At 40.5% G+C, this 27,037-nt stretch overlaps 1 protein-coding gene across 2 annotated transcripts in view; it reads right to left on the bottom strand.

Annotated features, from left to right (window-relative positions):
* SMC3 (structural maintenance of chromosomes 3) overlaps positions 1–26,679 on the bottom strand; it is a 35,748-nt gene extending 9,069 nt beyond the window's left edge. Inside the window, exons 1-22 of one of the 2 annotated variants that reach the window (XM_035132801.2) lie at positions 26,543–26,679; positions 21,513–21,588; positions 18,774–18,812; positions 18,182–18,249; positions 17,608–17,679; positions 17,439–17,518; positions 15,656–15,734; positions 14,437–14,554; positions 13,133–13,308; positions 12,931–13,011; positions 12,135–12,299; positions 11,248–11,369; positions 10,093–10,306; positions 7,497–7,600; positions 6,139–6,238; positions 5,098–5,258; positions 4,689–4,830; positions 4,176–4,326; positions 3,473–3,625; positions 2,172–2,323; positions 1,241–1,399; positions 654–761 (exon numbers count right to left, since the gene is read on the bottom strand). In XM_035132801.2, coding sequence (XP_034988692.1) covers positions 654–761; positions 1,241–1,399; positions 2,172–2,323; positions 3,473–3,625; positions 4,176–4,326; positions 4,689–4,830; positions 5,098–5,258; positions 6,139–6,238; positions 7,497–7,600; positions 10,093–10,306; positions 11,248–11,369; positions 12,135–12,299; positions 12,931–13,011; positions 13,133–13,308; positions 14,437–14,554; positions 15,656–15,734; positions 17,439–17,518; positions 17,608–17,679; positions 18,182–18,249; positions 18,774–18,812; positions 21,513–21,588; positions 26,543–26,557 — 2,535 coding nt within the window. In that variant the 5' untranslated portion in view covers positions 26,558–26,679. The remainder of the gene's footprint in view (positions 1–653; positions 762–1,240; positions 1,400–2,171; positions 2,324–3,472; positions 3,626–4,175; positions 4,327–4,688; positions 4,831–5,097; positions 5,259–6,138; positions 6,239–7,496; positions 7,601–10,092; positions 10,307–11,247; positions 11,370–12,134; positions 12,300–12,930; positions 13,012–13,132; positions 13,309–14,436; positions 14,555–15,655; positions 15,735–17,438; positions 17,519–17,607; positions 17,680–18,181; positions 18,250–18,773; positions 18,813–21,512; positions 21,589–26,542) is intronic. The other variant, XM_060274730.1, reaches the window with a different exon arrangement.
* Positions 26,680–27,037: the final 358 nt, after the last annotated feature.

The following is a 27,037-nucleotide window of genomic DNA, read 5'->3' as shown; positions in this document are numbered from 1 at the left end:
TAAACTATAGACTATACTACATAGAAGAGGTTACTTTTCATGGTTTACAATACAGTCATACCTCGGGTTGAGTATGCTTCAAGTGAGTACTTTCAAGTTAAGTACTCTGCAGACCCATCTGGAACGGATTAATCCACTTTCCATTACTTTCAATGGGAAAGTTCGCTTCAGGTTAAGTATGCTTCAGGTTAAGTACGGACTTCCAGAAACAATTACAGTCATACCTCAGGTTAAGTACGCTTCAGGTTGAGTATTTTCAATTTAAGTACTCCACAGACCTGTCTGGAACGGATTAATCCACTTTCCATGGGAAAATTCACTTCAGGTTAAGTACACTTCAGGTTAAGTACAGACTTCCAGAACCAATTAAGTACTTAACCTGAGGTACCACTGTATATTATTATTGAATAGCTCATTTTTATAATTGATTAGAAATATATAGATTGCAGCTTCATACCAAAAATTGCATAAAGAAAATTTATATTTGTGTCATTGGATTCTCCAAAATTTGTTGAATGTTGGCAGTTCAATAAATATTATGTGAGCATCCACTAATTAAGAGACACACCAGTAAATACCGAGTCACTTTGATGATTTTAAAATAGTTTTTTTTTAATGTTAAGAATGGAGTGGATCAAAATAAAATATCTTACTTGTTCAACTTGGTCTAAGCGCTTTCTCAAATTCTCATTGAGATAAGTCTCGACTCGTGTGATTATCCCCTCAAGTTTGATTCTTTCATTCAAAAGCTGTCTGTTTTCCTATAAACCAAGAAATACATATGGATATACAAAAACCACTACCGGTAAATATTGTTGGCTGGTTGTTTAAAAAAATAACTTTATTTCACAGTATTTATATATCACTTGATGTTAATAAAACCTCAAAGTAGTTTACAAAAATAAAATTATCAGCTAAAACAGTTTACTGGTATTTCATTAAATGCTTTATGCTCTCCACTATTTACATACATATTTTATAAGTACATTCTAGCCACCCCACTGAAATCTATGGGCATCCATTGATTTCAGTGGGTCAGCTCTATGCATGACGAACGTTGGTATCACACTATTTTTGCTACCAACTGAAAAAGGACGCGAACCAACCAACTGAATTAGGTTTTAATTCTCCTCTTACCACTTAAGTGCGGAAGGAATAGACTTTTGGAACAGGCTTTTGTAAATAATTTCCAAACATTCTTAATCACAGCAATTTTATTTTTCATTTTAAGTGTCCTTACTTGCTGTAGCTGTCGGATCTCATCATTAAGTGCATCAACTCGCTTCTGGTCCTCCAAACTGAGCTGCGACAACAGGTCTGTTCCCAGTTCTGCTTTTAAAGACTCCCGGGTTGATTCCATGGCATGTAAACTTGCCTCCAAACTTTGTAAGCTGCGTTGCTAAAGAAAAAAAAATTAAATGTGAGTATCATGAAAGATGCCTTCCAATTTATCTAATTATGTGACCTAGCAGCAAATGCCATATAAAAAAGGCTTAAACGCAATAAGTGATCTCACTCATATATGTACCTACTCAGAAGTAAAATCCTACTCTGCAGCCTTAGGGACTCTCAGGGAATATGAAACTGGATTGAGAAATAATCCTAAACATTACTATTCTTTCACTTGATTCCTTTTCTTTCTTTTTTAAACCAGTTAACCAACTGGATAGCACACTGATCACTCAGTATAATGAAAGTATAACCTGCTGTGCAGGAAGAGCAATCAAAGCCCTTGAACTGTCATGCTGGAGGGGGTTTGGATGGAGCGGAGGTGGCCCTTTACTAGACTCTGCTGCTGGGGAAGCTCCATCGGGGGGATGCCCACTTGTAATCACAGGCTCTGCTGGATTCTGAGCCGGCCCTACTGCTGTCTTATGATGGCAATTAGCCTGATGCAGCCAGGGAACTGGCCTAGCAAAGGGGTGTTTTCCCCTGCTGCCGCCATGACTGGCACAAGTGACTGGGCTGTGGATGCACCAGTGGCTGCTCTAGTCCATTAAACCAGCCACTGCGAGTCAACTGTTGATAGCTCAATCAGTAGAGCAATAGACTCTTAATCTCGGGGCTGTGAGTTCGAGCCCCACATTGAGCAAAATATTCCTGTATTGCAGGGAGTTGGGCTAGATGACTCTCATGGTCCCTTCCAACTCTACAAATCTAAGATCCCATACCTTAGGCATAAATGTTTTCTCTGACTGCTGTCTCTTCTCTTTCAGCATTTTCATCTCTGATAAGATGCTGTCTCTGGAAGCTTTGAATTTTCTTTGTTGGGTTTCAATCTGCTGCATCTGATTCATTAGCTGGTCAATTTCATTATTAATCCATGCAGTGTGCTAAGGAAAAATTCTGATCATCGTGAATATTATGAATGATATAAAATCAGTATGTTGTTGGTCTTAAAAAATTGAATCCTTTTACAGCAATAAAGGCTGTTTACAAATCATAGGATATTAACATGGACAGAAATACTACATGCCACAACCTTCCATAAACAAATGCAATGCAAGTTACAATGTGGCTGAAAATTGTACTTACAAGCTAATCACCTATCAGACTTGACCACAAACAAACCCAGCAAAAACAATCTCATATGCACTTTTTGAGCAAAGCTCCTGGCATATTTGTTCAGTTTCTATAACACTACTGGTGAAGAGTTACTCTCTGCAAATATCCTGTTAGGGCCCCTTTTTCTGTTCTTCTAGGCTGAGCAAATCTTGACAGATTCTCAGCAACAGACTACACCTACACTACTTTTTCTTAACAGCAACCAGCACTTCTGAGTTTCCCGAACAGTGACCAAAGCATAAGAACAGAAGAAGAGCCTGCTGGATCAGGCCAATGGCCCATCTAGTCCAGCAACCTGTTCTTACAGTGGCTGAATGGTTGCCTGTCAGAAACCAGCAAGCAGGATTCGAGCACAAGAGCACTCTCCCCTCCTGTGGTTTCCAGCAACTGCTGCCTCCAACTGTGGAGGAAGCGCATAGCCATCATGGCCAGGAACCATTGATAGCCCTTTCCTTCATGAATTTGGCCACTGCTCTTAAAGCCACCCAAGTTCATGGCCATCACTGCCTCCTGTGGGAGTGAGTTCCACAGTTTAACCATGTGTTGCATGAAGAAGTAGTTTCTTTTACCCATCTTGAATCTTCCAACACTGCTTCATTTGTTGTTCATGAGTTCTAGTGTTATGAAACAGAAAAACAACATCAACAAAACACTTTTCTCTATCTACTTTCTCCATGCCAGGGTTAATTTTATAAACTTCTATTATGTCATCTCTTACTCGCCTTTATGCAGAAGACAAATGCATGTACACTGAGAGACATACAAAACTACCAACAGCATTCACACACTATTTGTACCTCAGTCATCCATTCTCTTACACAAAATGCAGTTATTTTACTGAGAAACAGGCAAATAAGCAATCCACCAACAACATCCTCCACATGTGAACAAGCACTATGAAGGATATTTTCAATGTTTCTTCGCAGGTTTTCATTGAGCTTTGCTTCAAGTTCTCCTAGTTCTTCTTCCACCTTTCTTACATCTTTCTGCAGTTCAAGTCGAGACTTTCTTGTGTCATAATAACCCCCAGTCAAAGCTCCTCGGTGGCTGACTTGATCACCTGGGGGTGGGGAATATATTTGTTAAGAATAGATGCTAATCTGATGTAGGGCAGGTGAGTGTGAATTGGTTGAAATGGCCTTGTTGGCCAAATTGAAAGGCTTAGAACAGGCATGTCAAACCTGTGGCCCTCCAGATGTTTTGGCCTACAACTCCCATGATCTCTAGCTAGCAGGACCAGTGGTTGTGGAAGATGGGAATTGTAGTCCAAAACATCTGGAGGGCTGCAGGTTTGACATGCCTGGCTTAGAAGAACTAGTAAGGCCTATGGGCTGGAGATTCCCCTTCTGCTACTTTAAAATTATTATTAACACTTAATGAAAAACATTTACAGCTCTACCTAAGTTATTCTAAAAATCAAGCAATTACATTTGTATGAACTGGCCCTTTCAATATATTGCCAGAACAGAGTTTGGGAAAGAACTAGTACACAACAAATTCAGCTTATCAGAACACAATGAATTATATATGCTCTGTTGAATAGTTGACAAAGACCCAAGTAAACTGTGAAATCCCTTTCCTTTGCAAATAAAATTGAACCTAAGTCATACCTTCCAGAGTAATACAATCCATGGTAAAAGCTCTGGCCAGCTGGGTAGACACTTCCATACTACGACAAATAAGAGTCTTTCCAAAAACATGCTTGAAGGCTTTATCAAATCTTGGATTGTATCTTAGTTTACTGATCATAGGAATAGCATCCTGAAAGTAAGAATATTAAACAGTTAAATAAGAAGTACAAGAGTACTGCATTTATTTTCACGTACAAAATGTATACGATAAAAAAGCCAACCTGGTACCAAAAATACAAATAATTGAAATGTAGAATATAATAATCTAGAATGTAAGTAAAATAACACAATGATTCCCTTAAATTAAAGGAAAATAACCTGGCTAAAAGACAGCTTTAGAATGGGAACATGCGGGGACATAACATATGAAATACAGGTTGCATCCACCTTTGCAATCATTTTATTTGTGGCCAGAATAGCACTGAAATGATTACAAGTATGTAGGCCTAGCAGGCCAATTTGCTATTTAAAGAAGACGATGAGGGCACTCACATTGGTTTCAGGGTATGCAGTATCTCTAACATCCAGCTTGTTCAGAGGCAGAAAAGTTACTTCTCCAGGTAGATTCATTTTATTGAACTCCATTAATATCTTAGTACTAACTTCATCAGAATCTACAATATGATAAAAAAGCCTAACATGAAAAGAGAGAGAACAAAGTTGAATGAATGAATGAATGTAATGTTTTATCTTAAATTAAAACAGCATTCTCTCCCCTCCTACATGCCATCAAGCACTACCAAGAAAAAAATCCTATGGAACGAAAAAGTTTTATGCACTAATATTTATTAGGAAAAAAAGCCCAATTCACCAATTTAAGTGCCAGCAGACAATGGTTTAAAGTTAGTATGTTCACATCGAACATTTCTGCAGGAAAAAAGCCTACTAATCAGAACTATACCTGTTTCCTGCAGTAACTTCAACACAGGTGTAGAAAGCAGGCTCACACTCAAAGTTATTCATTACTATTCCATGATAGCCATTCTGAACATGTTGGTTAATGCCTTTGCGACGGAAATGCTCCAAGACTTTGTTTATGCTGTCAATGCCATTTAGAATAGCCTGTCATAATAAAGCAGAATTACTTGAGCTTCCTATACTTTGAGGAAATAGTGTAAACCCCATCAATATTTTTTCCTCTCTCTAAGGATTTCCTCCACTTTTAGTTATTATCAGTTTTATACCAACAGGACAAAATTATGCAGTGATCATTATAATGCACACAACACTGAATCCATTATTTGTTCAGAAAAGTTAATATACACAGCTACTGAAGTTTAAGTATAGGGCAAATGCATGCACTTAAGCAAGTGATTGGTGATCACAGAAGCTAATTTAAAAAACCAAAGTTTGGTTTGTATTTCCAAAGCTTGGTAAGTCACAAACAGTTGTTTTAATACAAATGTATTTGTCATTAGAAATAAATGTATTTAGAAATGTATTTGTATTTAGAAAGGGACGCAGGTGGCGCTGTGGGTTAAACCACAGAGCCTAGGGCTTGCTAATCAGAAGGTCAGCGGTTCGAATCCCTGTGACAGGGTGAGCTCCCGTTGCTCAGTCCCAGCTCCTGCCAACCTAGCAGTTTGAAAGCACAAGTAGATAAATAGGTACCGCTACAGCGGGAAGGTAAACAGCGTTTCCGTGCGCTGCTCTGGTTCGCCAGAAGCGGCTTTGTCATGCTGGCCACATGACCTGGAAGCTTTACGCTGGCTCCCTCAGCCAATAACGCGAGATGAGCGCTGCAACCCCAGAGTCGGTCATGACTGGATCTAATGGTCAGGGGTCCCTTTACCTTTTTATTTGTCTTTAGACAGTTTTGATTTTTACTTTTGGCCTGACCATTCCCCACAAAATTCTTCAGAAGGAAAAAGAACTATAGCATTTGCAATACTGGTTTCTGAAAATCTCTATCATAATTATGACAACATGCTATGAATCTCACCTTTCCTGTTGCTGCTCTAAGAAGCTGCTGTTTCTTTTCCAAGTCCTCCCGTTTTGCAGCAAGAGCTTGCTGTTCTGCATTCTCTTCTCTCCACAAGTAACTGGAAAAATAGAACACTTCCATATTACAAAACGTATTTTCAAGGAAAAACAGAATAAAATACCAGATAAGGGTAGTGGTATTACAAGGTCTCTAATAACCTTGTCCTAATCCAGGCCTCGGCAAACTCGGCCCTCCAGATGTTTTGGGACTACAATTCTCAAAATCCCTGACCACTTGTCCTGTTAGCAAGGATGATGGGAGCTGTAGTCCTAAAACATCTGGCGGGCCGAGTTTGCCTATGCCTGTCATTTCTGCAAGCATTTTTTTACGCTATTAACTCTTTTGTTAAATCTCTTCTACAGTGTATAGCTCCTCAAACTGATTTACTATTCCCTAACAAGAAGAGACAATGTGTAATATATCTCTTAAAGTATCATTCTTTTTTTCTAACACAACAAAAATCCTTGCCACCAAGGTTGGAGAACAAAAAATCAGATAGACAGTACTTCATGCAAGCCCCCTGCCTCCAGGTTTCACATTTTGGGAAATTTAGAATATTTTTGAAATAGCTGGAGTACTAAAAGAAGTGCAAGGGAAAGCTGGAGAACAGCCATCATATGTAGGAACCTGGAATTAAACAGAGTTAAAAACCAGGCCCTAATTGCTAGAATCCATGAATCAGGTTCCCTCTGATAGTAAAACAGTGCTTACACATTCTCGAACATTTCTCCAGAACTATCATGGCTATAATCTCTGGAAAATATGAAAGCTCAGATTCTCAAGAAGCTATATTCCACTCCATAATTGTTTTCTATCTTTACACAGATTTTATGATACAACTCCATGGGCTGGAGTATAACAGTTCAATCCTTGCTTCCAGGTACAGTGCACTCTTCTGTTACATGGATAAATCCAACTGGTCCCCTTCCACTGACAGAAGGAATTTTGATTCATAAGTTGTGTGCACTAACATTAGAGGATGAGTGGATTTTTTCAGTCCCTCTTCCCTTCTGCAACTCTCAGTAACCTGCTAAAACCAGCTCCAGAAAGTTGAGAGACCCTTCAGAACAATGTCGAAGGTGGCATGGGGATTGCAGGAGTCATCAGTAATACAATGTTTCCTCCTTTTGTATCCTGAGTGTGTCCTGTATCCAATGTATCCTGAGTGTGAGGTCGCCCAATGGATTGTACCCTATACTGATTATAGTTAAACAATGAAACCATATTTATTAATGTCTGAGTAATCAATATTTATATACATCAGTGTACATATTCACACAACATAGGTCATGTCAACCCTTAAAAAAATTACTAACTTTCTCTCACTCTGTAGTTCATCTTTTTTGTTCTTCACTTCATAGTATTTTCTGTCCAGTTCTTCAACACGAGCTTTCACTTCATTAAGATCCTGATCCAGTTTCTAATGCATGAAAGGAGGTATTTTAAAATTCAACATCTCATGATTTTAATTGACTCCAATACATTTTGTTCCCTTAAGCAGCAGAATTATGTTCAGAATAAACTAAAAGATCATATTTACAGCTTGTAGAGAACATTGATAAGAAACTAAAGCTACAACTGAGCAATTTCAATAAACACATCCCCTCCACAGACACCTCTGTGATGGTGGTAGCATTAAAATGTCCTGTTCTTCTTCAATAAAACAGAAAAGGGGAGACCAGATCGTGTCAAAGGTATCTTTTTTGGAGATGCCTTTGATTAGTCACCGGTGGTATGCCTCCTCCCCACCGATTCCTAGGTGTCATGACCTGGGACCCAGGTGGATGTTGTGCCCTAGTATGTATGTCAGCACCCATAGCAAGCACACCTATGCTCACAGAACACATCTCTGATACTGTACACAACTGACCTCAGCTTGCTAAGTGCTGAGTCTGCTTAAACACGTTATCACATCCACATCCACAACTGTCCTGTATTGGAAATGTACTGGAAATATAGCCATCTCTCTCCTGCCTGCTTATTTTGCAAGGAATTCAGTGCTGTCTTGGCCTTGAAGCTTGGACAGCTTGCTAATTTTCCCTGCAACCCCCATCTGTGAATAGAAGCTGCATTTTTGTATTTTTGCTAACAAGCAATGTCTCTCTTATCAGCTTCCAAAGCAGAGAAAAGCAAGCTAACCTTGGTAGATCTTCAAAGAAGAGAAGCAGTACATTCTTCTTACCCAGATTAGGCTTCATGTAACAGCAGAAAGGTTGGCAGCATAGAATGCAACATTTGTATGAGTCAATAATAAATTTATATTCTTTGCTTAAAACTATGGTATTGCGCAGTACATAGGAGCATGTCCTGAGCATGCCTAGAGATTGCCAATTAGGATGGCTTAAGCTTCTGTCATAAATGCACTTTCTATAATATTATTAAAGTTTTCTGCACCCTTTGTTTGGGGTCCCAGCTTTTCGGAGATATCTACTGGGGCCTCTAGATTTATGCTGCAGCAACAAATATGAACTCTTTCCACGTGCTGAGTTTGTCTTCTTTTGGCTGAAGGGTCAGAGTTTTTATTCTACCCTCCTTTGTAGGGAAACACCACAAGAACGTCTCCTAATGCCTCCTCCTCACATTCCAGATGTTTCTCAAGGGTTCCCTGAACCTCAAGAGTATTTATGGGAGAGGGAGCAAAGAATTTCCACTGTGCCAGCATGGTGCTGAATGCAACCCAGTGCATATGAAGCCACACCCTACATACAGAAACCCTGATTAATATATCTTTATTGTCATTGTCCCCTTGCGGGAACAACGAAATTACTCGGTTGCTACATCCACTCAGATAAAGCATTCCGCATAATCCAAAATTACAAAACCTAATTAAAAACAGTAAATATACTACAAAATAACAAGTAAAATAAGATGACTTCAAAGTCCAGGCTTTCAATTTAAGGCCAGAATTGCTGTAGAGAAGAAACTGTTCCTGAGACGGCTCGTTCTTGCCTGCATTGTTCTATATCTCTGTCCCGATGGCAGGAGCTCAAAGAAATGGTGACCAGGGTGTGTTGGATCTCTTGATATGTCTAGTGCTTTTCTATGGCACCTGGTGGTGTAGACTTGTTCTAAGGTGAAGAGTGAGCAGCCAATAATGCTCTCTGCTGTTTTAATAATTCTACACAGCCCTGCTCTATCCTGAGAAGTACAGCTTCCGTACCACACACATAAACCATACGTGAGCACGCTCTGTATGGCATAGTGATAGAAGGCAAGCAGCAGCTTTTGTGGAAGATGGTTTTTCCTTAAAATTCTCAAAAAATACAGTCTCTGCTGATACAGTCTCTGTTAATACAAGCCCCCTTGTATTAACACTCCAGGACAGATCCTCCTGTAACTCAATGCCTAGAAATCTAAACGTTGTTACCCTCTCCACACAAATTCTGTCAATCAAAAGTGGCTGGACCTCGTTCTTCTGTCTCCTAAAGTCCACCACAAGCTCCTTTTTTTTCTTTGTACGGTATTTACGAGCAAGTTATTAACTCTGCACCACTCTGTCAGCCGCTCCACCTCATCTCTATAGTCCGTTTCACCCTCCTTATCAGAGATGAGCCCGATCACGGTTGTGTCATCTGCAAATTTGACAACCCTATTTCTAGGGTGGGCAGCGACACAATCATACGTATAAAGAGTATAAAGGAGCAGACTAAGCACACATCCTTGTGGTGTTCCTGTGTTAGTCCCAAGCATGTTAGACATATAAGGGCCCAACCGGACCCTCTGGGAGCGATCTGAAAGAAAGTCCAGTATCCACCCACAGAGTGATAGCGGGAGCCCCAGATTTCCCAATTTAGTTATCAGACGTCATGGTAGAATGGTATTGAATGCCAAGCTGAAATCTACGATATTATATACAGTACTTATAATTTACCCTGATTCAAATATTTCTATACCACCAAACTCAAACCTTACACTATACTGCTCCAGATTCTTCTCTTTGTTAGCCTCCGTGTCTTCTAAATCTTTATGTATAGCAGCAATCTGCCGTTTCTTGTCATTGATGGCTTGATCTAAGGATTTCAGTTCTTTTTTAATCCATTTATCTCTCTCTTCTTTTGATGTAAACTGACTTCCTCGACCTTGCTTTGCATAAAGATCTGTTCTTTCCTGGGTGGCCTGTGCCAGTCTGTTGGAAGAGAGAAACATAACTGAAACCTTTAAAAAAAATTATAATGCTATAAACCTTACAGAGAAGCATGTTCTTCATATTTAACATGACACATCAAATTTGAATTAAACTGTAGCAGGGAACTGAAAGAAGTAATTTCAAGAAACACTTGTGTTCTTTTCTTTCAATTTTGTTATTTAACAATTTCTTCTCTTTTAAACTTGTTTTATCACTTTCTACTCAATCATCTTCTATTTCAACAGGTCTCATAAAGCAGAGAGAGAGGGAGGGAGAGGGAGGGAGAGAGGGAGAAAGCTTTGAATTTTTATTTCCTTTATTTTATACTGTGTTTTGCTCAAATAGCTATTTTATCAAGCACTCTCATTTAACTCCAACAATCAACACATTTACTCAGGAATGCAATGGGATATACTTCTGAACAGACATCTCTAGGACTGCACTGTTAGGCCCAGATTGGTCAGCACTTTCAAAGATAAAAATCCCAAGCCTCTCTCTGTTGACAGAAAACATTTTGTTTTCAAGTGGCAGAAGGAAAACACTAAGCTCTTCTACTCACTCCTGTGCCACTACCTCTTACAGAGGACAGATCCATCCATTCTACTAGTATGTGTCTTCTCTCTCTTACAGGGAAGTTCAAAGATCATAGAATCATAGAGTTGGAAGGGACCCTGAGAATCATATAATCAACTCCCAGCAATGCAGGCATATGCAGCTGTCCCTTATGGCGATTGAACCTGCAAACTTGGCATTATCATCACCATGCTCTAACCGAGTTAACCATGCCAAATGTGTTCCAAATTATTTTCTTGCTCATCGCATGATCTATACTAGCACCTTTCCAATTCCTTCACAAAAGAAGAGCTTGTATATGCAGAAGTATTCCTCATTGCACATGCTAAATATATCCCTTTCATACCACTGCTAATCAGAACACAGACCTGGCAATTCCTCGTTCCTCTTTTTCTTTTACACTATTGAACTTTGGTTCTGTTTCTGCTAGTTCTTTCTGTTTTTCTTCAATTTTCTCAAGAAGTTTCTGCCTCTCTTTCAAGAGTCTTTTCTGGAAAAACAGACAATATGAAGGTCAATAGTAAGTAAGGGAAGTCATTTATCAGAATGTTTTTGGGTGTGAAAGAATCAGTAGCTACAGAAGCACTAGAAATTATATGTTCAGAAAAGCTTTGGTCCAGCTTACAGCCTACCAAACTTCAAAGCAGCATCTGTGCATCCCCAATTTTAATAGAGCTACTTAGCAATAAGCTATCACGGACTGGTGCCTTTAACAAGAACAGTAATTTGTGAACAAGCTCTTCTTGTGGAATGCTATTAAATGAGCACTTCAATAAGGATTTTATATGGACAGCACAAAAGCTTGATATAGTTCAAATCTGAAATTGGCTGCTCTTATAGATTTTCTCAATATGTACCAACCGTAGACTATGCACAGACCTCTGTTTACTCTGGCTTCAAAAGTGGTATATAAACAAAGTCAGTGGTATATCTACTGTTGTTTCTTATGAAATATTGTACTTTAATGTGTTAACCCCCCCCAACCAGTTTTGAACCAAATAGAGAAAAAGAATGACCTTGCTGTGTTATAATTAGAAAGACAGGTACTCTTTTTTCACTATGGCAGTCCAGATAACCAGGTAACAGAGAACAACTGTCATCGTACCCCAGCTGTCCTTTTATGAAACAGAAGCATTATTTGCCCTGCAGTTTTTACATTCTAATGGGAGAGTTTCAAAAGACAAAATAACAGGTTATCCTGCAGGTTATCCTACAACTTGACAGGTTATCCTACAACTAAGCCTCCAGCCCTTACCCGTTGTTCACTATTTCCAGCCAGTTCATCTTGCAAGTCTTTCGTTTTAAGCTCTAGTTTGGTCCTCTGTTTAATCTGTTCCTGTCTTTCAGCACTGAGCTGCTCCTTTTCTTCCTTCATAGCCGAAATCTTGGTTTTAAGTTCTCGGACCTGCCGTTCAATTTCCTACAAACACAACACATCAACAGAAGATTGGGAAAGTACAAGAGGTTACATAATTTTAAAACTAAAACTATTCTCATAATGATTGGTCTTGCCAGGGAGATGCACATATACCGGTAGTGTGACATGTCACCAAATGCACTATCATATGGATGAAAACATGCAATTCTGCCTTTTTTTTACACCCCATCCAGAGTCTCTGTTGCTTGTTACTGTCTATGGGTTAAGGCAACTGTAAAAGAGAAGCAACTACTTACTCATGTGCGCAATCTATGAGGACTTAAGAGCAGCCTTGTTCAAAGATTTAAATCTCCCAGTTGAGAGATCTACTGAGTATTTGATTAACTTTTATTAGTGAAAAAATTACCTGTTCTGCCTTTATAATAGCAATTTTAAGGAGAAAAGTTTGTGGGTATGAAAAGTTAAATTCTTCAGGGGAGCAAATTCTTATCTAACAGAATGCCTTGTTTTAATAATTATTTAAACTGTGTAATTTTTTTATTCTGTTTTCACATTAAAGGTATTTATGTAGTTTGTTTTTTTGTAATGGCTTTGGCTACACAAATAAATATTATTTGTTTAAAAACAGTTATTTAGATCACAACAGTTCTAATCAACACAATGAAGACCTCACCTCCATTTTATCTCGAGCATCCTGCTGTGCATCTCTTAACTGCCTTGATTTTTCTCCGCTTGTTTCCCTTTTGGCAGAAAGCTGAAAAAACATCAGTTGTGGATTAACATGTACAACATAGCTATATTTTAAAAAAACTACGTATGTTGAAAAACAAACGCTGATAACGAAAATAATAATAAATAGATTAAAAATGGCTTACCTCATCAAGTTTAGCCCTGGTTTCGTTAAGTTCCTGATTATAAATGGTGTATTCCAGTGCTCTTCTCATTTTATCCCACTTTTGATATTGAGCAAGCTCTTCTTTCTCCTCTTCCAAAGTATGTAATCGCTCTTCTATATATTTCAGCAGCTCATTTATTTTCTCCCTTTTTCCCTCTTTAAAAATGATTTAAGAAAGAGTTTAGAAGACTAAGTTAGTGCAGACAATAAGTATCAGGAATCTGTCATTAAACGGAACAACAAAACCAACTACATGGCAGAAATGCCTTTTAAACAACATGACCTATCTGGGGGAAATCCACTAAGCATAATAGCTTATATTCTCAATGGTTATGATAAAAAGTTGCCTATGATTTCATTATTTAAATTATATCTCAAAATCAATTATTCATATTTTTTCTTGTTTAAAATAACCAAATGATAAAGTAGAGTTAACCACATACAACATCATTAATGATTTAATTTAAAGGAAAAATAAAGAGATTAATTGAAAGAGACTCCTCATAACATGAAGGCATGTAGCAAACAGCTACACCGCAACTAGGGATAAGTGTGAAGTTCCCAGTCTGATTCAGTACACTGCTCTCTCAGGAAAATCACCAATAACTCCAGAAAGCTATTTGGGAGAGTAGCTGGATTTAGCCAAGTCACATGCACCTTTAACAACGAATCAAGATGACCGATTTATGGCAGGGAACCCTTTTTCTAGCCAAGGACCATGAACCCTTCTGGACAACAATCTGGGGGCTACATGCTAGTGGTGGGAGAGCCAAGAAGGAAAAGTGGGTGGAGCAATGAATGTTAATTTTACTATTTTACAGTACACTAGTTTTACAAGCACACCCCTCTCTCCTCCATCTGGACAAGCAGGAGTCATTATCAGAGTTCAAGGACACACTTCAGGTAAGCAAAAACATTCAAGGTGGGCATACAGTAGAGCTGGTGGGGTGTGTGGCCTAAGGAGACGAGGTGTTAGCCTCAAAAGCTCCTCAGAGGCCTGATAGGCTGTATTTGGCCCCTGGGCCTAGGGTTCCTTCCCCCTGCTTTATGGGGTTAAATATGCACAACACTGGTAGAAACATGCAAATATGCAGTTGGACTATAATGGATGCATCTTAGAATTCTACACCCTAACAATAATTTCCAGATTGTGTCCAAGTCTTACCTCATTGTTTCATATCCACTGTTTTAAGTGCATTCTCAGCAAGCCAGAAAATACACTAAATATATCAAAGTAACATGACATGAAAATATTTTGAAACGCTACTGAATGATAATTTTTACCTGTTTCTTTCATTAAGGAGATACTCTCTTCTTTACGTTCATCATATACCCTAGTGCCAGCTACTTCTCTTAAAAGTTTTAATCTCTGAGAGTCAGGAGCTGTGGCCATCTGGTTGATCTAAAAAAAAAGAATAAGAATAATGTAGCTGTCAGGGGATTGATGCGGCTACTCCCAAGTAAACACGCCCAAGTCCGTTCTGTCTTTAACAATTTTATTGTGCATAATATTTACAGTGCAGAGATAGCGGAAAACATGACCTCCTAGTCACTCTCAGAATCCGGCAATGGCGCCCTTCTGCTCCGGGACCATCATAATAGCTTGGGCACCTCGAAATGCCGCCATCTAACCTTGCGTTTGGGCGCGCGCCTCAATTCGGGTGCTGGAAGCAGCTGTGCTCCCTCTCCTACTTGTTGGCTGGAGTGGTGCAGGGACTCTGATACATCGCTGAGCCATGCCTCCTCCACTCCGCTCCCATCCTCATTTCCTCCCCCCAGACCCGCTGCTGCTGCTCTCTCTGGGTGAAGTGCTGGTCAGGATGATAGGGGGAGGCTCCCTGTAGGGAGGTCCCCTGACAGTAACATTTTGAAAAGGCAACAAGTAACTATAAAGTTTTTCATAAATGCTTTTTTAGACGAAAAATTCTTGCAACACAAGCTCCAATGACACTGCTTCAGCAGGATTAGCAATGCTGAGCAGATGTCACTGTCAGCACAATACTAAGCATTTAAGTCAGGAAAAGACTTGTGCATTTTGTAACTAGTGCTAACAAATGTTTGTTGAAAACTCAACCCATTCTATATGCCTAAAACTGATACTGTCAGGTCTATCTAAGCATACAGTTATATGCAATTTTCTCATCTGAAAATAAGACTGTCTAGGGGATTCTATAGGGGAAAAAATAATTTGGTATAATTAATTTATCACTGCTCAAATATTCAATTTAAATTGTCACTATGATTATGCTACTGCTACACTCCAGCGCCATAAAAACGTAATTGACAGAAAGAATACCGCAAGAATTGAAGCATGCTAACCAGACAGCAGCTACAGTCACATATCATGGGATTTTTCAAATTATTATGAACACATCCAATGATTAAGGAAATATACATCAATGAAAATAGAATGTAAAATAATATGCCTACTTATTTGAGAACTACTTATTTTTCACATTAAAGTTACCATTGTTTTTTGTTCAAAGGATAGTAATCATCATACCTTTCCTTGCTTGACAATATAGTAGGGGTTGCTGCGAGAAAATCCAGCACTTTCAAGAAGGTTCATCACATCATTTTTCCTGGAAGCAAGTTTTCAAACAGTAAAGCTTTCAGTGGATCAGTTTAGAATGAGCTAAATAATACAGGACAAAAATAACAATTGGCTTGCTTCCATTAGACTCAGACATGAAAATTTCTTCTGTTTCATTTAAGTGCTTGCTGCTCAGTCCTCCTTCTACATGGGAAGTAACAGGTCAAACATAGATGGCAGAATACTTGCTACTGAAATATCATTACCCCTTTCCCCCCAATTTTTGGCACCAAACTTTTGCAATTCATTGGCACAAACTCTGCCTTGTCCTCCAAATATATTCTAGGGCTAATTTTGCTACTGCCAATAAGTATATCACAATTTAGGTGATATACTTGTTGGGAGGTACTGTTTAGGTTGGCATGGATTCTTATTTAGACAAATGAATACGTCCAACAGGAGTGTGAAATACTTGGTGCCCTGACCTTCCATATTCTTTCCCTTACTGTTTCCAATAGGCATTAATTTGAGACATGACCATCATAGGAGAAGACAATTCTTTTTTAATGCAAAAGACTCCAGCATAAAGTTAAACCAATTATTTGAAACATCTACCTTAGGATCAGGGGCATAGAAAGATAGGGGCGGAGGGGGCGGTGCGCCCCGAGCAACGTGATCCCAGGGGCACCATCGCCGCTGCCCGCCCCGCCCCCCAAACGCGCGCCCCGTCACTGCGCACGGCGTGTCCCACCCCAAAATGTGTGCGTCACTGCACACGGTGCGCCCCGCCGCCAAAACGTGCACCCCACCACGCCCCCAAAACGTGCGCCATGTCACTGGGGGCAGCGTGCCTGCTCTCCGCCCCCGGTGGCGGAGCATGAAGCTCCACCACTGCCTAGGATCATTTTCAAGAAACTGTTCCAGGCAAGCTTGCATATTTGCAAGCCTGCATATTTGTTAGCCCAAAGACTGTAGGATCCTTTTTGTAAGCAAACCAATAACTTTTCCTTTAAATAGTTTGTGTCTTGCCAAATAGAAGGTGGCAGTTTGGAACCCCTTTTCTTCTTTAATTTACTGCCAGAAGATGAATACTTGTTTGCTGAAAACTCTGTGAGTTACACATTCACTTATTTGCAAAAATAAATGTGTGTGATTTATTCTAACACGTACTTCCACGGGGAGTGTTAATTTAAAGGTGGATGAAGGCAGATACAAATCTAACAAAGCTTTACTGTGCTTGGAGCAAATACCAGAGTTGGGCTGTCTCTTCCAAACCTCTCTCCCCAATATGGAATAATACCCCCAGAACAGCAAGCGGCAGGTGTGCAGACAAGGTGCAACTTTCTGCAACATCTTGGAGAGACACAAAGATTGGAAGAGCACACCGTTGAATTCCACCTACAATGTTTCAAGCCCACCCCACCCCCCAACCAACATGAAGACTGAAACAGTAATCAAAACTGTTTTTGAGAAAAACTGAAGACTGAGATTTTCTAGGTTCCAAAATGAACTTGCAGGCATCAGAAGCTATGAGCAAGCCCTGAGCAAGCAAACATCACATACTTTTCATTCATCCTGGATTCCTCCTATTCATTTGTCAACTAAATATAAAACGTCTCTAGTTGACTTACATACATGATTTTTAAAATGATTGTCAAGTTTAACAATAAAACATCCCCCCCCCCAAAAAAACCCTGTTATGGTGTACATTTAAGCCAGATTTGGTTTAAAAGAAAAAAGGAACTGCGCTTACGTCACCATTTTCTTGTCTAGGAAATACTGGTCCTTTTTAGCGCCAATGACTCTGCGAAGAGATACTTCTTCTTTATCAATCTTAACAAAATAGAAGGGCAGATATTGCAAACTATGCCTCTTAATATAAACGAAAGAAAACAAGCTGATGTACACTATTTTTAACTTACTGGTAACCTGTTGTCCGAGTTGTCAAAGATAATTTCCACAAAAGCAGAAATAACACGAGGACCTGTGCCTTCCTAAGAAAGATCATATTAATCCACATTTTAAAGTGTGTATATACAATCTCCCCCATGCCATGCCCATTTTCAGTTATTTAACAGCTTATGTAACAACTTTTTTCTTTTGTTTTCTAAATTAGACTGCTCTAATCAAGCCTTTTGGTGGGAAACCACTAATAAATTTAAGTATGAAACTAAGCTAACTTCAGATTCTCAGGGGGGGGGGGAATATCTGTCTATGTTCAAGGCCTCTTGTTCTAAGTGTACATCTGCATCGCTAAGCAAGTAAACCTTTTCCAAACAGTGGAATGCCTACTGTTTATTGAGTGAATTTTATTCCATCTTTCCCCTCAAAGAGTGCCCAAGATAGGGGATAGAAAGATCAAGATTAAACCCAAAAAGTATAAATAATAGCATCCCCTACTTATCATTTCAACAAATGCAAGTAACATGCACCATTATTCCAGCTAACTATTTTACAACAATAACATGTTCACATGTAACTCTTATCTTCACTTACGTGCAACAAAGCCAACCTTTGCTCAGGACGAAGATGACTGAATTCATCACTGAGAACGAACTGAATTGCTATAATGAAGAAAATAAAGTAAGATGCTAATTGGTAGGATTCTGTTCAGAAGTATTCAAAACAATCAACAGTTTTTATGAATCTCTTATAAATAACAGCATAGGTTGCATTCAATGTGTTGCAAAATTTGGACAAATGTTAAAGCAAGGATCTCTTCAGGAATTTTTCAGTTACTTCAGTCTGAAGCAGAACCCAGATGCCTGCCCCACAGTGACCAACTAAATAATAATAACAACGCTGGGAGAGAGACAATTTCCTGCTTTCATCTACCCTCTCCCCGCAAAACACACACTCCACTAGGTCCACTGCCAGGCATTAGCCAGCTTCCGGCCATGGATATCAACCACTAAACATGCCACCCACTCAGCAAGTGAAGGAGATTGCAAGAGAAGGGGATTAAAATAAACTCATCTGTCTTGCAATTAACATTCCCCAAGCAATGCACTTCTCAGGCAAGGCACATAGGGATATGGAAGGAATTGGAGAATACATTTTTGACTATTATACATAAGCTTTCACTTACCATAGAAAAAGTTGCTTTTTCCAGAACCATTTCTGCCCACTAAAAAGAAAAAAGTAAGTTGCACATAACAGTCAGGTTAAATTGCGTATTTTCAGTAACTAAATGTTTTTAAATTGAGGATTATAGACAAGCTGTAAAACAGATAGACAAATGTATGTAAAGAGTGGAAGATCAATGAAAATAAATTATAAGGCTGGCCGAACTGCCACCTGACCCATCCCCATGGAACTCCATTGTGTGTTATCAACTTTGCAGCTCAGCAGAGTAAGAAAGACTCTTTAACATATAGCCAGTCACTCTGCAAGGGAGAGCGAGAAGGAGGAGACCAATTCATTTGCCTATTTTTAGTACTGTATTTTATATTTCTTTTGTTAGCCATCTTTTCTGATGGAAAGGAAAGGTGAACTATGAACATAATAAGTAAAAAATAATCCCAATAGTTATTATGGTTTATGAAAACTAGCCAATTTTCAATAAAAACAATCTGTATGATGACATTCTCTAACTTTCAAGAGTTTGACTACTTGTCACCAAATTTTCAGCAGTCCCCTAAGATTATACAGGAGAATAGCTAATCATTCTACTGCTAATCATATCTTGCAATGTTCTTGTGCTAAACGCAGTGAATGGGGGGGGGGGCAACCTTGTATGTTATATGAGATATTACTATGAGGGAATCCTGTACATCATGAACTGTACTTTATTCCTGAAAAAAGCAACAATTGCAAAAAGGTGACTCCACAGGCCTCCTGATACACTACACTGACATACCTCACACATTCAGTGAAAGAAATTACACCAGGCTAGGTAACTGACAATAGATTCACAGTTTATTCATTAGATGCAAACATTGAGACTACAAGGGAATGTGCATGAGGAGATGAGACTCCAAGAGGCCACAAACATTCCAGCGGACATCCATAGATGTCCTGAGTCAAGTAGCTGTTACATTCTTTTAGCAAAGCTGTTCCTGTTGGGGGAAAGAGCTGACAGATTAGCCAGCAATTATGCATGCATATGCCCAACTCCAGAAGACCCCCATGGCTTGGGGCAGATCTGATCAGCAGGAACTGTCTGTACTGTAGGTATTTAATAACGTGTTGCGCTCCAGCTAATGAATGTTATCTAACAGCGCCATCTAGAGTATGAAACACTGGTACTGCAGCCATCTGAAATGTTTCCCCTTCAATTGACAGCTATCATCCCAGCCATTATAATGTCACTATGTGTCTAGCCTAGAAGTAATTGTATCCTGTCTAAGTCACTGTATAAAGATGCACTGTGCAGAGCCTTAGGAATCCACTAAAGAGTAGACAGCCATTTACCAAAAAGCATAGAGTCAGGTAGGCAGAAAACACCTCACCCCAGAGGTGACACTTAACTCAATTGCCAGACAGGTAGCCATCAAGATCACAAAGAAAGGCAGCCCAGGAATGGATTCTGACTCCCGAGGATCAGGAGCAACTTGACCAGTTGGGTCAGGAAGTGTTTAATAGTTTATTGTATTGTATTATTGGGTGTCAGGTGATGGGTAAAAGGTGGGAAGGATGGCTACCTAACACCCAGGTACTGCCCACACACCTCCCCTCTGATGATGTAGAGATGACGTGGGTGATGATGAAAAATAGAAGGGGGACTGGAAAGTGGGGGAACTAATAAAAGTTGGGAGCGCCCTCTGGGAGGGGTTTGACTCTTCTCTTTGCAAGAGGAGTATGGACCCTGCTATAGCAGTTTTGCTTATACAAATAAAGGTCAGGCTTCTTAGCCACTTTGCTTTAAGTTTTGCCTTGGTCTAGCCTGATTTCTTTCAAACCTCCGACCGCAGGGAATCCTTTTACCTAGCGGGCTCACAGAATCCCCTAAGGACTAGAGGCCAGACTGTGAGCATTTTGGTTCTTTTCATTCTCCTGGTGAGAGAAATTCTTTTAAAAGAAATAGCCTGTCCTTCCTAGGTCATATACTAACAAAGTTTTTGTGTGAGCTTCCACTGCAGTTTTGGATTCTGGCCATGACAGAGGGAGTCATGTGGGAAGGCTAAAGCCCTGCTTGTGGGTGAATGGAAAAGAACTGAACTAGGATAAGCTATAATAGGGACTTCTTCCCTCTCCAGAAGAGAACTATTCCATGACTTGGTCATATGAATGGATGGTTTCAAGTTTGAGATGGGTTTTTATTTTGTTACTTTCTTCCTAAGAGTTTATACTAACATAGTGCTCTCCCACTCACCTACATTTTACTAGCACAACAACCTGAGAAACACTGACTCCTAATGGGATCTTCCAGTAACATCCATAGTAACTTGAATCTGGTCTCCTCAGTTCACCACTGGTGAATAACCTTTCGATACAGTTCTGGATTGCTTTCTTAATTATGTGGTATTTCTCTCTCTTGGCATGGCATAAATTCTGGTCAAGATACAAGAACATTCTGAACTAGTAACTGACAGATAAAAGAGGCAAGAAGAAATGTTATCTCTTTCTAGGTTATGCTGTGAAAAGGTTCCATTTTCCTTGCAACAATATTTGTGAAGAAACCTGTGTTTATTAGAAGGAATCCCCTTTTGAAACTTACGGGGCAATGCAGAAACCTTCAAGCCCTTCAGGGAAAAACTATATATACACTCAAGGAATAGCAACCACCTCACTATGAAGAACAAATAATATTTCTATCACCTCCATGAAAAGGCTCACTTAAACGATACACATTTAATATTATAGTCATTGTCCTAGAAAAACTTACCAATGACATTATGCTTTGAACTGAAGGGATCTACTATAGTCTGATCTCGGTAGCTTCGGAACCCCTGGATGATCACCTGAAATAAACAAGTAAGTTTTTAAAGTGACCAACAATACCATCATTATTTGCTATCACCTGCACCTTTTATAACTACTGTACACGTTTTAAAAGAGAATAACATCTTTAAAAGCTACAGTATTCATTGTTGTACTTTCTAAGCTACAAGTTATTTGAGAATTAGCAGGAAGCATACTTGGGGAAGGACTATTCTCTATAGAATCATAGAATCATAGAATCATAGAATCATAGAGTTGGAAGAGACCACAAGGGCCATCCAGTCCAACCCCCTGCCAAGCAGGAAACACCATCAAAGCATTCCTGACAGATGGCTGTCAAGCCTCTGCTTAAAGACCTCCAAAGAAGGAGACTCCACCACACTCCTTGGCAGCAAATTCCACTGCCGAACAGCTCTTACTGTCAGGAAGTTCTTCCTAATGTTTAGGTGGAATTTTCTTTCTTGTAGTTTGAATCCGTTGCTCCGTGTCCGCTTCTCTGGAGCAGCAGAAAACAACCGTTCTCCCTCCTCTATATGACATCCTTTTATATATTTGAACATGGTTATCATATCACCCCTTAACCTTCTCTTCTCCAGGCTAAACATACCCAGCTCCCTAAGCCGTTCCTCATAAGGCATCGTTTCCAGGCCTTTGACCATTTTGGTTGCCCTCTTCTGGACACGTTCCAGCTTATCAGTATCCTTCTTGAACTGTGGTGCCCAGAACTGGACACAATACTCCAGGTGAGGTCTGACCAGAGCAGAATACAGTGGTAATATTACTTCCCTTGATCTAGATGCTATACTCCTATTGATGCAGCCCAGAATTGCATTGGCTTTTTTAGCTGCTGCATCACACTGCTGACTCATGTCAAGTTTGTGGTCAACCAAAACTCCTAGATCCTTTTCACATGTACTGCTCTCAAGCCAGGTGTCTCCCATCCTGTATTTGTGCCTTTCATTTTTTTTGCCCAAGTGTAGTACTTTACATTTCTCCTTGTTAAAATTCATCTTGTTTGCTTTGGCCCAGTTGTCTAATCTGTTAAGGTCATTCTGAAGTGTGATCCTGTCCTCTGGGGTGTTAGCCACCCCTCCCAATTTGGTGTCATCTGCAAACTTGCTCAGGATTCCCTCAAGCCCATCATCCAAGTCATTGATAAAGATGTTGAACAAGACTGGGCCCAAGACAGAACCCTGTGGCACCCCACTAGTCACTACTCTCCAGGATGAGGAGGAGCCATTGATGAGCACCCTTTGGGTTCGGTCAGTAAGCCAGCTACAAATCCACTGAATGGTAGCATTGTCTAGCCCACATTTTACCAGCTTCTTTACAAGAATACCATGGGGCACTTTGTCAAAGGCCTTGCTGAAATCAAGATAGGCTACATCCACAGCGTTCCCTTCATCTACCAGGCTTGTAATTCTGTCAAAAAATGAGATCAGATTAGTCTGACATGACTTATTTTTCAGGAACCCATGCTGACTTTTAGTGATCACAGAGTTTCTTTCTAGGTGCTCACAGACTGTTTGCTTAATGATCTGCTCTAGAATCTTTCCTGGTATTGATGTCAGGCTGACTGGGCGGTAATTGTTTGGGTCCTCTCTTTTCCCCTTTTTGAAAATAGGGACAACATTTGCCCTCCTCCAGTCTGCTGGAACTATAGTCACTAGGAAGCATTAATGGATGAGCAGCTAGAACAGCAGAAGCAGCAACATCCAATGCCCTAAAAAAGACATTGTCTATTATCATCTCTCCAGGGTTTTCTTTTTTACAAACTTTTTATACCATCAAGAAAACTTTGCAAATATTAATTATTATTAATAATGTTAATTTATACAGTTCCTAATTATTACAATCCTATAAAGTTACCCCAAATCAATCTCATCAAAGGTATGCAGAAAATAAAACCTGGTTTTGCTGCATCAAATCATACCCTTTACATGGCATTGCACTGGCCCTCTCACTTTTGGCCCTTCAACCCAAATTCTATAGGTGATTAAGACATGCTTTTACTTTTTTACATTTAGCCAAATCATATTAAATCAATAAACTCTTTAAAAAGCCAGATCTTGCCAGTGTGACATGTAAACATGAAACAATACCACTAATTACTAAACAGCTAGCATCATATATATAATGTTTGCAATTCTGCTAATACAATAATTAAAAAAAAAAAGATTTCACACCCAACTCAGTAATTTAAGTACATGAGTTCAGCCTGCAAAGAAGCCACACAGGAGTGAAGCCTTATCAATGCTTGGAATGTGGGGAAAGTTTTGCTTGACAGCCACATTTTCAGCACTTAAAGAGAATCCGCACAGAGGAGAAAGCCTATCAATGTTTGAAGTGTGTGAAATACCTCACTCAGCACTCACACCTAAGAATGCACAAGAATGCACACAGGAGAGAAACCTTATGAACATCCAGATTGTGGGAAATGACATACTCAGAAGTCACCAGACGACCCACTCTGGACAAAAAAAGTGCATATGCCTACAGTGTGGGAAATATTTTTCTTACATATCCCTCCTTGCTAGTCATCAAAGAGTGCATACAGTACTGGAGAAAAACCTCACAAGTGCCTTTGAGTGTGGGAAATGTATCAGTCTGAGAACACACCTCAGGACTCATTGCAGCTTGCACACAAGAGAAAAACCATATAAATGTCCCGAGTGTAAGAAATGTTTTAGTCAGTACGGACATCTTTTGATCTATCAGAAAGTCCACATATGACACCAACAAAATCATGCTAAACCTTGAAAACCCCTATATCACAAACTTTGTAGACAGGCCATGCCTCCCCAAACAGTGGAAAACACTGAAGCAAATCCACACAGGAAAGGTATGTATGAATAGCTTTCATGATGGGAAAATACACTGCCTGTATAAACTGTCTGCATTTAAAAAAAAAAAAATTACCCAGGGGTAGTGGGGAGAGAAGGAACCCATATAGGAAAGATCTGTGGATAGCATCCAGAGAAGATTCAAAATAGAGTTTTGATAAGAAATCTGAAGAAACTGCACAATAGGGTATAAAATGTCCACGTCCTTTGAAAATTAGACAGAGAGTTGTAAGCTGAAAAATGGTTCCTTGCATCTCTTTTTGTGCTGGTTTTTGACAGTGATGCATGTTACCGTCCAAATGGCCACATTCACACATGATGCTAAACCCTATTTTGTTTTGAACTATGGTTCAACATGAATGAGCTACCCCTGCTTTTTCTTGATGTGCTAGCATTGTGTTGTGTGCACCCAGCTTGTGGTTTGAAAGAAACCATGAACACCTACCGGTAGCTAGAATAAGTCAAGGGTCAATAAAATGCAGAAACAAAAAACAAAACCCCACAGTTTGCAAGAGTAGTTCCATATGGTGCAGATTGAGAAAGTTGAGAGGTCATCTTTAAATTCAATATTGCAGGTTTAGCTTTCAGCTTAAGTTAAGTGTAAGTTTCACATTTCAGTTGCAATGTTTAACTGATAAGCTGAAGAGTGGGCTGAAGGTAAAGTTAAAAGTTGAGCTTTGGCTAGGTTTTTAAACCAGTTAGATTATTATGTTTTTATCTCTCTTAGCTCCAAGGAGAATGCAAATCAGAGACTCAAAGTGCCCTTGGGAGATGCAGCTTTTCACAATAGGCAGGCAGGCAGGCAGGCAGAGAGCTGTCCTATGTACAACTGTCAGGAGCACTGCCTCAATGCCTTTCACATGTGCTGCATTAGGAGGATTTTGGGCATCACATGGCAGGACGGAGTTTCAAACAAAGATGTGCTCTCCCCAAGCCCACATTCCCAGCACATTTGAACTTTTGTCTCAGCAAAATCTATGTTGGCTTGGTCATGTCCACAGAATGGAAGATGGCAGGATCCCCAAGGATGTGCTCTATGGGTAGTGGGCTTCCAGCACCAGCCGATTGGCAGACCAGCTCTTGTAATACAAAGATGTTTGCAAACATGACATGAAGGCTGGCAACATCAACCCCACCATGTGGGATGTCCTTTGCAGACAAATGCAGTGCCTGGAGACAAAACAGTCTGGCTGTGCATCCACAGCAGTGACCATAGGAGGAATGACAGCACCAAGAGAAGAAATGCCATGGTGCATCTGCAGCAGTACAACTGGATGCCTTCATCTGCCCTAGCGGCAACAAAACATGTCTCTCCCCTACTGGTCTCTACAGCCACAGCAGGCGCTGCAACCTTCCAACCATTTGACTTCACTCTCCCTGAGACAGATGCACAACTACGTGCATGGGGCCTTTCTTCTGTGGTGGAGGGGGGACTATCCAACCATGCAAGCCCACCTGCAATCTGAAGTGTTGCAATCCAGGTTTGCCCCCCTCACCTACTACCTGTTGGGAAGACGATTGTTTTTAAGCACAAGGCAGGGGCCTTCCTTTAACAAACTCAGAGAGGCCTGAGAAGGGAATACATACTTTAAAAAGAAAGAAAGAAAAGCATTTCTGATTTCTAGCATTCACATAATCCTGTCTTTTAACTGGATCCTTCCGGAATTTGAGGAGACAAGTCCACCCCTGCAAGGACACACCGCTACCAATACGGTACAGTATTCTGAACGTCCGCTCCAGATGGTCTCTCCAGTGTTTACATCTCTCCCCGCCATTCACTGCAATACGCAGGCCATGGGCGAAACCACCACCTCCTCCTCCCCCCGCCAGTCTGAGAAAGAGGACCCCCCGCCCCTCATTCGAAAGTGGGATCCGTCAGAAAGGCCCTTTCGGCGATGACAGTTCCGGCCGCCCCCCTCCCTCCGTGAGGAGAAAAAGCCTCCCGAGCAAAAAGCTGCCGAAGCCCCTCTTCTCCCTTCCCAAACCAGCTCTCCCAACCCCCAGCGAAACATCGTTGCCAGCATCGCCCCTCCAAACCAGGCCTCATCGGCCAGATACTTTAATGAAGCTACCCTCCCCCGCGGCAGCGGAGCCACCTCATCACAAAAAGGGGCCCCATCACTCCGTTTACCTGCTTGATATACATGTTGGCGGCGGCCTCTCCTCAGCGCTGAGCCCGCCCCGCTCGCAAACCACGGACAAAATGGCGGCGAAGCCTCCCCGATCCCGTTCGCCGCGGAACGCACCACTTAATCTCTGGAAATAGGAGGGTTGGGAGGACACCCGGGAAAGGAAAGCACCAAGAGGTAGCGGAGGAAGAGCACGTCCCTTCTCACGTCTTGAAGGTGCTGTTCTATCGGCGGTTTTCGCGTCAGCATTTTAGGAGTCGGAGAGGTAGGCCCGCGAGCTAATAACGCGTTTCCTCCCCCCGCCTCGTAGGAATTGGTTCAGCCCGACATGAACTTGTGTTGGGCGCCAAGGCGAGGACAGCCAATGGGAGCGGGAGGAGAGCGCCAAACTGGAGACGGGAGGGTACTATAATGGAGTGGGCGCTGGAGCGAAGAGGGAGCGCTAGAGGGCGCTCGTCATTGTAGTGAAGGCGCGCGCGTGGGGGGTGTCGTTCTCC

This window comes from Zootoca vivipara, chromosome 5 (genome assembly GCF_963506605.1).
Source record: "Zootoca vivipara chromosome 5, rZooViv1.1, whole genome shotgun sequence".
NCBI classification, from domain to species: domain Eukaryota; kingdom Metazoa; phylum Chordata; class Lepidosauria; order Squamata; family Lacertidae; genus Zootoca; species Zootoca vivipara.
The sequence above is the reverse complement of the archived record's forward strand: the minus strand, read 5'-3'. Positions and strand labels throughout refer to the sequence as shown.